The sequence below is a fragment of the Diadema antillarum genome, unplaced genomic scaffold (genome assembly GCF_040938485.1).
Source record: "Diadema antillarum isolate AM-2024a unplaced genomic scaffold, OU_Dant_1.0 seq00000481_RagTag, whole genome shotgun sequence".
Classification (NCBI taxonomy): Eukaryota; Metazoa; Echinodermata; class Echinoidea; order Diadematoida; family Diadematidae; genus Diadema; species Diadema antillarum.
The window spans coordinates 3,752,555-3,767,921 of record NW_027271445.1 but is presented as its reverse complement, the minus strand read 5'-3'; the positions used below and the strand labels follow the sequence as shown (position 1 = coordinate 3,767,921).

At 37.9% G+C, this 15,367-nt stretch overlaps 1 protein-coding gene across 1 annotated transcript in view; it reads right to left on the bottom strand.

The window, feature by feature from the left end:
* Positions 1 to 15,367, bottom strand: part of LOC139733532 (protein cycle-like) — a 54,879-nt gene that overhangs the window by 34,336 nt on the left and 5,176 nt on the right. The window contains exons 2-3 of the mRNA XM_071644342.1: positions 9,904 to 10,003; positions 6,196 to 6,267 (exon numbers count right to left, since the gene is read on the bottom strand). Of these exons, the coding sequence (XP_071500443.1) occupies positions 6,196 to 6,267; positions 9,904 to 10,003 (172 nt within the window). The remainder of the gene's footprint in view (positions 1 to 6,195; positions 6,268 to 9,903; positions 10,004 to 15,367) is intronic.

Sequence of the window (15,367 nt, the reverse complement as noted above, 5' to 3'; positions counted from 1 at the left end):
CCCCCCCCCCCGAGAGCTGCCCCTGTGCTCCTTCCAGGCCCTTTTTGTACTTTCAGTTGCCCTGGTGCAAAATCGGTCCCATTCTCCTAAAAAGGGGCATATTCCAGAAAAGAGGGCACATTTTGATAGTGCCCCAAAAAGTATAGGGGGGTATGTGCCCCCTGCCCCTGTTTTTGTAAATCCGAATATTCTAACGTTGATTATTCCGAAGCGGTATTAAAACCAGGGCCCTTTCTAAAAAGATTTATTACAATGCAACTCAAAAAATCAAATGCAGGTGATATCAAATCACACGCAACTTTTGCATTTAAACGCAATTGCGTTGCTGAAAAGACTTGCGTTTGATAATCATTTGAAACTAGAAATAATTGTTACGAACCTGAAACTCAATTGCGTTTAAACGCAACTTTAAAAATCAAATGCAAGTCCATCAAATCACACGCAACGATGTATTTAACCGCAAGAGCGATGCAGAGAAGACTTGCGGTTTTTGTACGAAACTAGAAACTGCGTTTAAATAAATCTCTATACATCTACGGAAATGACGGAAGTGCGTTATTGTTGAAAAGACTTGCATTATTTTTTTCATTTCGTATAAGCAAAATTAAAAATTAAACGCAAACTCTGAAAATCAAATGCAAGTCCATCAAAACACATGGCACGCTGAAAAGACTTGCGTTTGATAATCACACGAAACTAGAAAATTGTAGGAAACTTAAACTCAATTGCGTTTAAACGCAACACTAAAAATCAAATGCAAGTCCATCAAATCGCACGGAACGCTGAAAGACTTGCGTTTGATAATCATACGAAACTAGAAAATTGTAGGGAACTTTTTTTTTAACTCAATTGCGTTTAAACGCAACTCTAAAAATCAAACGCAAGTCCATCATATCACACGTAACGCTGTACACTGTATTTAAACGCAAGTGCGTTGCAGAGAAGACTTGCGGTTTTTGTACGAAACTATAAGAAACTGTGTTTAGAACGCATCTCTAAACATCTACGGAAGTGTATTATTGTTTAAAAGACTTACATTATTTTTTATTTCGTAAACAAAATTACAAATTAAATGTAACTGTATGCAAATTGTAGGGAACTTTTTTTTAAAACTCGCGTTTAAGACGCAACACTAAAAATCAAATGCAAGTCCATCAAATCACACGGAACGCTGAAAGACTTGCGTTTGATAATCACACGATACTAGAAAATTGAAGGGAACTTTTTTTTTTAACTCAATTGCGTTTAAACGCAACTCTAAAAATCAAATGCAAGTCCATCAAATCACGTAACGGTGTATTCAAACGTAAGAGCGTTGCAGAGAAGACTTGCGGTGTTTGTACGAAACTATAAGAAATTGCGTTTAAACGCATCTCTAAACATCTACGGAAGTGTGTTATTGTTATAAGACTTATCGTAAGCAAAATTAAAAATCAAACGCAATTCTGAAAATCAAATACAAGTCCATCAAATCACACGGAACGCTGAAAAGACTTGCGTTTGATAATAACACAAAACTAGAAAATTGTATGAAATTTAAACTCATAGTCTGCACTTGCAGAGGAAAGACATCGCAACATTTACACGTTTCAAACTACCGAAACGCATGCTGCTTCACAAAATGTCAATGAAAAAAAAATGATAACGAATTATTGTTAAAGTTCGCTATGCCGAAGTTTTAAATCTCAGTCCAAAGTTAAATTAGTCCGACAATGGTAAGAGGTTTGTTTTTACGGAGGTTATAGTAGTCCGAAAGATGTCGTTTTCGGATGAACAAACTTTTCTTCTTCTTATTTCAGACAGGCCCGCGCCGTACAGAGCGGTAGTTATAATGTTGCGAATCGGAGCAGAACAAATATGGCGACTTAGGGAAGAAAAATCACACATATTTCAACTCAGTCGGCACTGAAAAATAATCTCGACAGAATCATGCGAAATCACACGCATATCTTCCCAACAACGCACTTGAATTTAAATCGCAAAGTTTAATTCAATTTTGGGGAATTTGCCTTTGATATTTCAAATTAAGTTTAAAAGGTTAAGTGTCTAGAAACGGGCCTAGGTTTCCGATCCCGCTCTCTCAAAATCTCTCTAGAGATTTGGGAATTGTGCGTTGTCGTCGTTACTAACCAAAAAGGCAAGATTTATGCATGAACTAAAACATTGTTGCTCATGTCAGTAGGCATGTTTTGGCGGCAAAAGGAGTAAGATATATGGGTAGCGATCTGCATCGTGATCCAAATCTTACTCTGTACAGAGGAAATTAATTTTCATTTATAAGTCGACAAAATGTCGACTTACGCGTAAGTCGACGTGTTTTGCTCAGTCCCGATTATGTCGACTTACGCGAGGTTGACTGTATATATATTATGTATTTGGGGGGGGGGGGTTGTTGTTAGAATATGAAAAAAAAAACCAACATAAAATTCTTGCAACGTCGCAAAAATCACCCTTTAAAAAAACACCCAACATGCCCTTTTCAATGTGGCCTTGGTGCCCCTCTGACTGACCTAAGTGCCCTTTCATGGCTGGCCTCTTGGAAAAAGTGCCCTTTTCTAAATGGCCTTGCCCCTCCAAAATCCTATTTCAAGGCCTGCAATACTTATTGTATATCAATGCTTTTCATAATGAAACATTTCTGCAAAATACACATACAGTCTATATTATAGGTTGTCATGACCCACTCCTTGCTATTAGATTGATGAATTTAAACTTGGAAAGAAAATAAAAAGCTTTCAAGGTGTTTTTTTTTTATTTTCATTTTGGGAAGGTGATACATGAGCAAGATTCTTCACAATTTATAGGGCTCATACAAGTTGACATGCATCACGGCCCTTCACAGAATTATAATAAACTTACAAGTGCATTATGTAAGAAGGTAGGAAAAAATTACAACAGACAAAAAAAAAGGTAAATAATAATGATAATGATAATACTAAAATTTAAAAAAATAATGATAACAATAATGATAATACAATAATAATAAATCATAGCGCATTTTCCATAAGTGTACACGCAAATGCGCTTTACAGTCGGATTATTAACATTAATGAAACAAGTGAGTCTGTAGGCGCAGTCAGACTCGCAAAAGATCGAAAAGTTTAAGATCGCGAAGTTTGGGCCATTGGTACGCGCGCAAGAAAGAGTGCGCCGTCCAGCGGCTAGTGATTGTGACATAACAATGCACATCTGTACATGGCAATGGCCTCGTGCTTCGGAGACACCGCCCGCAAACAGATCGAGAAGTTTTGCGGGAAGTTTGCAGTCACACTGGCAAAACTTTGCGATCTTAAACTTTGCAATCTTAAACTTCTCGATTTTTTGCGTACACTGTATGTTTTTTGAAGATGATGAGAGATTGCTGGTTGCAGAGTGTTTGGGATAGTTGATTCCACATAATTTATCAATCAGTTATTGAAAAGGAAAGCCTTCAGTGATTTCTGGAACATTGACAGAGATGGGAATTCCCTGATACTTTGAGGGAGCCGATTCCATAGGCGTGGGGCGGCTGCCGAGAAGGATCTGTCTCCTGTCCAAGGACCCGTTTACAGTGAGTGAAAAGGCCGGGCACTGTAGACGCACAAAAGGCCAAATGCGGTACCAAAATCAGCCGCACATTTGGCCAAGCTCTGGAGGTAGTCTCGGCCATGGCCAAGCCCGGCGTTTTCTCACTGTAAATGCAAACTGGGTCAAATGCGGTACCAAATTGTGACCGGCGCGCTCCCAATAATAGTCGTTTGTTTACAAGCAGAACAAAACTACGTCAAAATATTAAAAGATTTGAATTAAAAGCCCAGGCCGAGCCCGGCACTGTACACAGCAAAATTGCGGGGTCGTGTACCGCAATCGAGGCCGAGCTCTTTATGTTGCTTAATCCCTTTCCTTTATAACTGGAAGCAAAGTTAATACTTTGAGTGTGTTGTTTATTCTTGCATCAGTCAGTAATAAACATGTCTGTTTTGCTGCAGTATTTTGAAATGAGAGTGTTTAATTCATCTTTTGATAGGGCTATTTGTGGTACATTGTTTGTCTCACTTGGGAGCTGGTCTCACTAGGGAGGTGGTTTCACTAGGGAGCTGGTCTCACTAGGGAGCTGGTCTCACTAGAGAGGTGGTTTCACTAGGGAGGTGGTCTTACTAGAGAGGTGGTCTCACCAGGGAGGTGGTCTCACCAGTGGTGGTTTCACTAGGGAGCTGGTCTCACTAGAGAGGTGATTTCACTAGGGAGCTGGTCTCACTAGGGAGGTGGTCTCGCCAGGGAGATGGTCTCCCTGGGGAGGTGGTCTCACTAGGGTCTAACTACAAGTGTAGGGAGGTGGAACCCCACCTCTCTGGTATAATAGCCTTCTTCCAGTTCACTTCCCTCCTGTCACTCCTTATCCCTGGCATGAGCGACAAACAAACAAGACCCCCGCAAACAAGAGCTGAATGCTAATCAATCTTCAAGCAAAATCTTCCTAAAATTAATGACAAATTGGAAAAAAACACTAACGAGATAAATATTTCCAGGAAAGGCAAAGCATCAGACTGGGAAGGGGCAGGGACCTTCCAACAAAAGAATGCCTTGCACAGCCTGCAAATAGCTTGGGAACAGCAATGAAAACGCCAGTCTTATCAAAGTCAAAGACCCCTAACATTTTTGCATACATTGTAATTCTATTTTTCTTTCCTTTGGGCTTTGATACAGAAAACTGTGGGCGGGCAATTTTGAATACCAAATACTCATTAAAACCCACACTGTTCACAAATATCAATTCATTGGATACCTCATGGGAAATGATGAATCAGATTATATCCAAAGAGGACTTAATATGAAGATGTTGTATTGTATGCCAATTCAGGTACACATTGCTATTAAAAGCAACACTGAGGAACATGTGCTTACGCCTGGCGCACCAACTACTCTACAAACATGTACAGAGAATGTTATGGTAAAAGCGTTAAGAAACATACCATGATTATGGCAATGAATAAACTCTTAATCTTCAATTTGCTATAAAGAAAGACGGGAAGTATCTCGCTCTACTCATCAAAGGCACAAATGCCACTCATGATAGAAAACTGACAGCTATACGCCACAACTCAAAAAAACACAAAAGAATTTGCAAACACGTTTTGAAAGTGGGTATTGAAACATGTTTCAAACATAGGGAAGTTGATATATGCAGCCTTGGCGCTACATTTCATAGTATTAACCTTATACTCAAGATAATGCACCATAAACCTTGAAAAGAAAATGGGAGAAACTGAAAATGCAAGAATGTCCATGATGAGTGAACACCAGAGGTCAAATATCTTGGGGCCATCCTTTGCCCAAAGTATCATACTTTGTATTCCTGTAACATTTGATACTGCCATACAACGTGGGAAGCGTGAAAGAGATGCTTTTGGAAACTACTTCTAAACACTCACAGACCACCTCACCCTGTATCTCATCAGCATCCAAAAGACATGAAATATAATCATGTTTCACTCACTTCCATGTCCTTATCATGCTCTTGGCATAGACAATGTAGTTCTTTCAAAATATAGTTTTACTGTATTAACACAGAAATTAATGCAGTACATTAATTTTGGTGTATTTCGCACTACTTCTGGCTAGCGCAAATTCTAAAACCCAAGAAAACATCTTCACAATTTTCTCTGCACACAGTGAATGGTTTGACAATTGCGCAGCGCGAATTCAATAACCCACGGATATGTTTTTGAGCCGCTTTGTGCAAAACATTAATCACATGGAAATATTGACGTTTGCAGTATTTACATTAATCCTGAATTTCTTACAAAGATTCTATTCTATAGACTTTCTCTCTACTCCTTTTTTTTTTCCTCCCTACATGTAATATCATGTATTCAAAAAAAAATAATGATAAGAATGGATTCAACAGTCTTTAAACTGGGTGTTGATAATGCAGAAATTTTATTCCACTTTTAAAGACATTAAAACTTATAGGATTTGTGTGTGTGTGTGTGAATGGGCTTTATATTCCACTACACTACAGTACCAACATATACATTCCTCCAGCAGTGGCATTGCCTTCTAATCTCTGATCACCTGATACATCATCACTGATTTAATCCTCCTACCCCTCCCCCTCCCCTCAACCTGTCTCGAAAGAAACAAAATTTGACAAGAAAATAAAAGTGAAAGTCACAAAGAAGAACATCTGATGACATGTAGAGTGGATTATCTTACTTTGAAAGTTTTTTGCTGTCATCGTCCGTTGTATTCCGCTCACTGGAGATGTCTTCATCACTCATTTCTTCCCTGCAAGAGATGGTATCCATCAAAATTATATTAATATTATAATTCAACAATGATGATAATATAAGAAGAAAAAACTGATAATAATAATAATATCATTATTACTACTATTACAATTACGAAAATAGTAGTAGTAGTAGTACTTTAGTATTAGTAGTAAAACGAACGATGATGATGATAATAATAATTTTACTCATAATAATAATAATATCACATGTGAAAATAATCACTAATGGTAATAATGATAACAATAACAATAAAAATAATAATAATGATAATAATAATAATAATAACAATAACGACAATAATAATAATAATAATAATAATAATAATAATAATAATAATAATAATAATAACACTAATACAGAGTAATAATGATAACAAATGATACTAATAATAATGTTCATTTTTATAGTGCAGCTGCTGGATTTTATTCTCTGCTGTGCTGCAATAGGAGTCTCAGTACTGTCTGCTTCGTTTCTTTTTTAAGATAAATAAATTTGTATTTATGTGTATCAAACATATGATTACACAACAAAAACAACCTGTTGAAATGCACACATTATTACACAAATGTAGGTCACTGTATTATAGAGATAAAGGAAACAGGAACCCCACAGTGGCAACATACCACAGTACTGTAGTGTGTCTGCTTAAATCTCCAGTATATTAAAGTGCAGTCCTTGATGTGTCTTTAAAACGCATCAGAAAGGCATTCATACACAATTTTGCCACTCATTTGAAATCTACGGTAGAAACTGGGGTCTAGCATTAGTGAACATTCATCTTACTTGTGACTACTTCCTTTGAATGCGAAATGTAATTTTACAGGCTCAGTGAGTACATACAAAAGAACCAACACATGAAGAGCCTTCACATGATACATTCAATGTATTGGGAGTTGCATTTTGTTTTCGGGGGGGGGGGGGGGGGGGGGGGGAGGAGGAAGGGGGAGGAGGGAGGGGGGTGTTTTGTTCGGTTTTGTTTGTGTTTGTAATGATTTTCACAAGAGAAGTAATAAGGGGTTAGCCTTGATAGGGCAAGGGTTTTTGCTAGTCCGCCACATCTGCTGCGCTTTCCAATATCAGATGATATGATGTCACGTGACTTCGTTTTTATTCGTCTCAATTTTCTGAATTGCCCACGAGGAAACACAATGTACTTTAAAGGACAAGTTCACCTTCATGAACATGTGGGTTGAGTGAATGCAGCAATATTAGTAGAACACATCAGAGAGAGTTTGAGCAAAATCGGACAATTCGTTAAAAAGTTATGAATTTTTGAAGTTTCTGCTCAGTCACGGCTGGATGAAAAGACTACTATAGCTTGTGATGTCACATGAGTACAACGATATAAAGAAAGAATAAAGAAAATTCAACATATTTCCATTTTTCTCGCATATCAAAAGAACACTCGACTTCTCTTTTTCAGAAGGCAGGGGGAATAATATTACCCATAACATACGTTAGTAGCAAGTAGAAGAAATGTGCACTTTATTCAAAAAGTAAAGTTTTGTGAAATTCTCTTTTTATTTTCCTTATATAGTTGTACGCATGTGACATCATACACTGTAGTAGTCTTCTCTTCCAGCAGTGACTGCGCAGGTACTTGAAATATTCGTAACTTTTGAACGGATAGTCCAATTTTCCTCAAGCTTTCACTGATGTGTTCAACTAATATTGCTGCATTCTCTCAATCCTTATGTTTATGAAGGTGGACTTGTCCTTTAATATACCACATTGTATATCTGAAAGTTAACAAATTTTGTTTTCCTCTCATATTCTGATATTGATACATCATATTGGTTGTTTTGTTTTCAGGTGTTGTGTTTTTTTTTGGGGGGGGGTTTTGCTTTTTTTTTTGGGGGGGGGGGTGTGAAATTCCTTAAAAGATGCGGAATTGATTGAAATTTGGTATATACAGGACTGTAAATAAGCACATGGGAATGGATTTAAACAACAGGATGCCTGCCAACCCTCCCCCCCCCCCCAATATCTAAACACACACACATTTACACATATATATCATATTGTTGGTCAGTGCTTTTTAGTCAATCCAAAGTGACTAATTAATGCTGTCACCTCTGACGAGGCATATTTGCCTTTACTGCACATCATTTAAATAGAGTGTAGATGTATCATAATTTATGAGGTGAGCCTATACCTCTTCTCTATTCAAATCAATGCTTACACAGTTGTAGCCCAATACAATGTCTTCTTTTTCACTGTGAGAAATATGATGAGATAGCATCGGGCAATTCTGAGATATTAGCCGCACAGGCAATTTTTAGAGCTGAAATTTGACCCTTTTATCTTGAACTTTGTTTAATCAGCCCTTATATAGTATCTATTGGGGTCATTGTGCTGTCATATCATCTTTGTACCTAATCTGATGGAAAATCTAATGGACAGTTGTCTGATACTGTATACGAAAAATTATTTAGCTAAAACACAAATTTGGAAAGAATTGAACTGTTCTATCACAGTATCAACCCATGTGCAAAGACAAAATATAAAGCAAAAAAAAAGTCAGATAAACTTGCTGGTTTGGTGAAATAATGATACTTTATGTTGCAAAAGCAAGAACAACTTGAAAGAAAGAAAGAATGAGATTTAAAAGAGAAAGAGCTACAGTGGGACTTGAGATGAAGAGATTGATAGATGGATGGGTGGGTGGATGGATGGATGGATGGATGGAAGGATGGATTGATTGATTGATTGACAGATTGATTGATTGATTAGATGATGGATGGATGGATGGATGGATGGATGGATGGATGGATGGATGGATGGATTTTATTTACGTATAAAAGACAATGCCTAGATAGCCCAAATGATGCAAAAGGATAAAAATCATCATACTCCAAATCCTATCAAAAAGCACCATAATCATAATCATAAAAGGAATAACAAGAACAGCAATTATGAAGCAAAGATGAGGTGAGACAGTGGCAACAAAGAGCAGCAAGAACAAGTGAAAAAAAAGAAGATCAAACACAAGGGCAACATTACATAAAAGATGTACCATAGGATGGCAACTCTTGCTGGAATGGCAACTTCCAATGGCAACAGCTAATCAGGAAGCTGGATTCTTGTCGTTACTATGACAATTGCCATTCCAGCAAGAGTTGCTATCATATCAACTTTTTATGAAATGGGGCCCAGGAGGAGATGGAGGAGGCAGGAGAAAACATTAAAGGGATGGTACAGTATTGGTGGAGATGAGAATTGGGCTTTTAACTTTTTGCGAGACACCAAGAAAACACTTATATATAGTACAGAGCATACCATTTCAAGAGGAATTCAAAGTTTATTTGATGAAAATCGGGTGTGGAATGAATGAAACATCCAAAAACAAAGTAAAACAAAGCGATCGTAGTAAAGTGTGGGTCCCACACTTTATTAGAATTGCTCTTTTTTGGATATCTCAGCCATTTCAAAACCCATTTTCATCAAATAAACATTGAATTCCTCATAGAATTACATGCTCTTTCATATTTATTAAGAGGTTTCTCATTATCTCACCAAAAAATTTTAGAAACCTGAAATTAGATCTCAACCAAAACGGTACGATCCCTTTAAGTACAGCAAAAAGAAGTGGAATAAAGTGAAAAAGAAAGAAAGAAAAGGGAGCACTTACCCTCCAGAGTCCATAAAACTGGACAGTTTTCTCTTCCTGCCTATGAGTCCAGACATGGTGGAGAGAGGCGGTAGGTCTTGATTCATGTTTTGCATTATGTCTGTAGGGGAATAGAAACATAAAACAGGTATCTGTTTTAATACACCATCATATGCTATTAAAGGTACTGTTTATCTTTGGGAGCAGTGATCTAAAAAATGTTTGAGTGATCACAATTGATGCAAATGTGTAGGTCAGTTGTATCACAAAACATCCTACCACATAAAATTTTGCAATAAAGCCTAAAATATACAGAGATATTACTATTTTTCTTACTAACTATAACTGTACACGGTTTAGTCCAGACACAATTTTATCACAACTATTGTTCACATTTCATATATTTTCCAACAATAACATTGATAATAGTGAGTAAATTTTTTTCATTACACTGGCTGTTTTTATCCCTTTAAACTCACATTTCAGTTTCTAACTGTTTTGAAGCATTAAAGGTCCTGTTTACCTTTGGGAGGAGTGCACATTTTCCTGTGAACCAGAAAGGAACTGAGATACAGTTGTAGCATCAATATAAACGTCTCTATACATGAATGTATTTTGCATTAATGTTACCCAAATAAGCCTGATTAGAAAGAAATGTGATCATACGTTTTGCATATTAAAATTTGTGAGTTGGGAATAAGCATTTCGGAACGCTGTTTACATAGAGCTGAGTGGGGATGCAACCATGTTTTGCACTTATCACATTTCAAAACACTGATTATGGCCCCGAAAAGTTGAGTATTAAATGCACCCATAGATAGTCATATGTTCTTTCTTTTTTTTCTTTCTTTTTTTGTCTATCGATACTCATCTTTCTCTGTATCTACATTGTACACACTGGTAGGCCAATGTCTCTCAAGGTTAAGTGTCATCAATAATGGAATACAGCTGGCTGTACTTGCTTCCAAGATTGAATAACAGATGTTCATAATATCTGCACATTAAAATTAATGATTTGTTATTCCGTGGACGATGGTGGAGTATTGCATGGTAATAATAAACCAGAAAAGCACTCTGAGAGTGCAAACCTCCACCAAGCAGCTCATTTCCATCGCTGATCTTGTTCTTCCATAAAGATCTGTGATTTCCACTCTATGCGTGCTGAAAATCCCAATTTCCCAATAGAGAAGCCCTTTGTTACGTTATCAGCTTCCAGTCACATGGTGCCTTGCCCGAGCAAAACATGCACTTTAGTGCGCGTATGCAAACCTCAAAAACGTGCAGCTTGAACGAGCTCCCAATTTCATCAACCCTACAGTACCTGCCAAAATCTTTAAAAATCTTTCATACAATCCATAAAAATTCTGGTATCAACTCAAAAATTTAATCATCTGTTCTCTCTGTTATTCTAAACCTTTCCTGTAAGTTTCATCTAAATCCATTCACAAGTTTTGGAGTTATTTTGCAAACAGACAAACAAACAAACAAACACCGAAGAAAACATAACCTCTTTTCTTGGCAGAGGTACCAATATGGTCTTGGTTATCAAGGGTACCCTTTTCAGTGTTGCCACCATTCTACCGCAGGGCAGAGCCATCATCACTAGCCCTAGCGTTGCCAGGCACCCGTTCATTATCTGGGTCAAGAGAGCCATGGTAGGTAAAAAGATTGTCCAAAGACATACATGGGTTGTAGGCATATGACGGATTCACAGATAACGCAGGGAGATCTGGGTTGTAGGCACATGACAGATTCATGAATGACACATTGAGATCTACAATTGCAACTCCGGGGGAAAGTGACAAAAAGTCTCCATGGCGGGGGGATGAAGAAGTCCATAATCTAAAACTCTATGAAATACATCATTCCAACTGTTTTATGGTTTTCAACAATTTTACTGAATCCCTCTGAGATTTTGGATATTTTTTTACTAAATGGTTGGTAGAAAGCTTTGTATTCTTTAGGGAACAATGTCCCCCCCCCCCCCATGTAAAAAACAAAATTCTTTGTGCTTACATTGTATAAGGTGTTTGTTAAAGTAACAATCCAGTGTTGTAGAAAAAGTGTTAATACTGATGTTGTTGTTATTGTTGTTGTTGTTGTTATTGTTGTTGGTTTCTAAAGATGGATGTATACATGAGTTTGTGAATATATGCTAAAATACTGTAAACAGCTCACTAACTGTTAAGTACTGTAATTTTCATGTTTTTAGTGTACTAAAACACTAAATTTTAGCTTCTGGGCTGCTATTTTCATTTAATAAACTCAGTATTTCAATTCGAAGAAATTCAATTCAAAAACGTAGGAATGTCTCCAACTGAACGTCAAGAGGTTTTAGATAATCCACTACGACATGTTACAATAGCTGATAGCATAAAACGACTATTGATAAATCCAGAATACTTCGATAGCATTTAAACTAAATCCAGGATACTTCGCAGCAATTCAGTCTTTTTCTGAGAACTAGATTCTTGATGTCTTAAAAGCGAGGACAGTCAATTATGTTGAAGGACAGTCTTGACCAGCAGGCATGCATTCTTTCACTGACCATCAATAGATGACCCTCGTTTGTCCATCAAAATGTGACCCTCTTTTTGTACAGTGAACTCTCTGAACATCAAGATGTGCAGTGAAGAAACACTGTTGTTGCTTCCTAATTCATGTCGACTACGTTCCACCGGTATGAAATCAGTCACAAACAGGTTCCAAAACATCTCAGTTCTGTATCACACTGGTAAAGAGAACACAATTTTTCAGAGAATCTGGCTCCAAAGATTGAGTTTGATTGCTGATCGTATTCTCTATGAGGCAGTAAGGATGGGTCAACCTGTTTTCATAGTACTGGGTCTGCATTATGAGCAAGATGTCTTGGGTTTGAGGCCCAGTAGGTCAAACTAAGTACTGGAAGTAGTCCTCTGTGTTGGTGACAATTCCTCAGCTAATTAGAGGCAATAATGATGAATCTAAGATCAGAAATACAATACAAGATGGAGGTTCTGTGGATGAAAATGTCATGACTGACTCACATGCAAACTGTGTACGCCACAGCTTAACACTACACTTCTCAATAAAAGAGCAACAGAATAAACTGGTCAAAAAAAAAAAAGGACACTGGATCAACCAATCATACTGACCAATCTCTGCACCCTCTCCGCCAATACTGAGAATTACTCCAGATTTTCATCAGCCAGTGTAGGCCTAACTACAAATTAATAAGTAATACAGTGCTCACTCAAGAACTGTGAAGCACTTTCAGCAGGAACCTTTTAAAAGCCCAATGCCCACTGTGCGACCTGAGCCTGCCAGCTGGTGCGAGCTGTACGGGGCGCCAAGTGTTGCATAGACTATTTCGTTATGAAATCAGTCATTTTGTCAACGAAATAACCATTTCATTAACGAAATGTTCATTTTGTTGACGAAATGATCATTTCGTCAACGAAATGTTGTCATTGCGTTACAAAATGGCGACAGTTTGTTACTAAATGATTTGACTGACTTCGTAACGAAATAGGCCATGCGACACTTGGCGCCCTATAAAGCTTGCACCAGCTCGCCACCAGCTCGCAGGCTCAGGTCGCACAGTGGGCATTGGGCTTACCTGCGGGAACATCACTGAAGTGCAGTAACATGCCTTGTCTCCTGGCCCCTCCCGAATTACTGTAAAAGTGGTTTCTTTCGCGTACAGAAACTTTCACGGTTTCCATCGCTGCCGACTTTTTCGCGTGTGTTTAAATTCGCTGTCAATAATGATAGCATTGTAACAAGCGACGAGTTCAAAACATTTTCGCGTGATGTTAAATTCGCGGTTCAACCGCAAAGCGCGAAAAGCGCGAAAATAAAACCACCGCGAAAGAAACCACTTTTACAGTAATGTTATATCCCTTAATGTCTGTGTTAAAAGGCTACATAGCAATCTATTCAAATTGGCCTCATGGAGCACACAGACTCAACTGGTCTGACTGGTACAAGGTCCAAGTAGCTGTCAGTGTGAATGCATCTTGCATTAAAATGCAGTTTAAAAAGACTGTAAAGAGAGCAATGAGCAGAGAGTCTTGAATGAAGCAAGATTCGGTTTTTCAAGTTTTTCTTTCTTATATGTTACAAAAGCTTCAAGGATACATTAGACAAATAGAAATGCTATGTCAACAGTCGTTTCAGCTTGGGTATCACAAGTTCTCACAAACAATGTCCCTTTGGCAAACATCAGGTAAAGATGGACACACCCAGGAATGGTGTCTGCAACTGACTACAATGCTCCTCAGAAATTCCTTGCTCAGGATTCTGGGAAATTGGCAAAATGTATTAAAAGGCTGTTATTTTTGCAAATGAGAAAGTCACAGACATTTTTGCAAGATGTTGTTCTCACAATTTTTCTTTCATGGTTCTCATGAGTGCACTAATGCCTGTCATTCGCGATATTCTAGTGTGCTATTCAATTCATACATGTAGGCAAACGATGATTTCTGAAATACTGTAAAAGTTGATATTTTCACACAACTAATTTTTCACGCTTGGCCATGTAAGAAGAGTTTCACATGTTTTTAATTCTGGGGAATCAAGACATCAAGTACTGGAACATATGGCACGCAAAATATTTGCATGCTTCTATTTTTGTGCTAGCTTATGGCTGCGAAAAATGCGCAAAAATTTCAACACTGTGAATATTTCCACTATTACAGCAAGCGAAAACTAGACTCACAGAAATAAAAGGTTTTACGCTAGTGTTCATGTAGTGCTGCTTTCAAATCTACTTTGTGATACAGTGTACACTGTATGTTAACTGTTTTGCAACAACCCCTAGTGTACATTGCTACCCATTAAACTTGAACCATGTACAGTAGCCCATCTCACTTCCCACATGAACTAACAAGAGAATCCGGCCACCTTGTGAGCCAGCTGCCTCTCCTGACTGTACAAAGATTTGCCCAAGGCCAAAGGGGTCACCTGGAGTCCTGTGACAGGTGTATTGGCACATAGAGCCTTGGGAATTTCACCTGTCTGGAACGAACCCGTTTGCTGGCATCGTTATGAGCCTGGCAAGTTGGGGTATCATAGCAATAAGGTCATAAACTTGAAAATACTGTATGTACCTGTATGCGCTTCCCCGTAATGCTTTAAAAAGCCAAAACACAACCGGCTCTTGCGAGCAGCCCAATTCAGAGGAGAATACTGCAAGTCGTCATTGCAAACTCTTTCGGCAAACCTTCAAGTCTCAAGTCTACACATGTTATACTGCTGTAGGATTTGTACAATAATTCATTTTAGTGCACATTATATTCAGACAGGCAATGTCATTGTAGCAAGGAGGTACAATACATTGTAGAGACCTCCCTGGTTTATACAGGGAGGCGGAAGCCATCTCCCTGGATTTGAGGCTTTTACTTGTCTTGATTTTCAAATGTACAGCACAGTGGGCTATTAAAAGAATGGAGACAAGTAAACAATGTAATTTCACTCAAGAATCATTACTGAGATTTTATTAGAA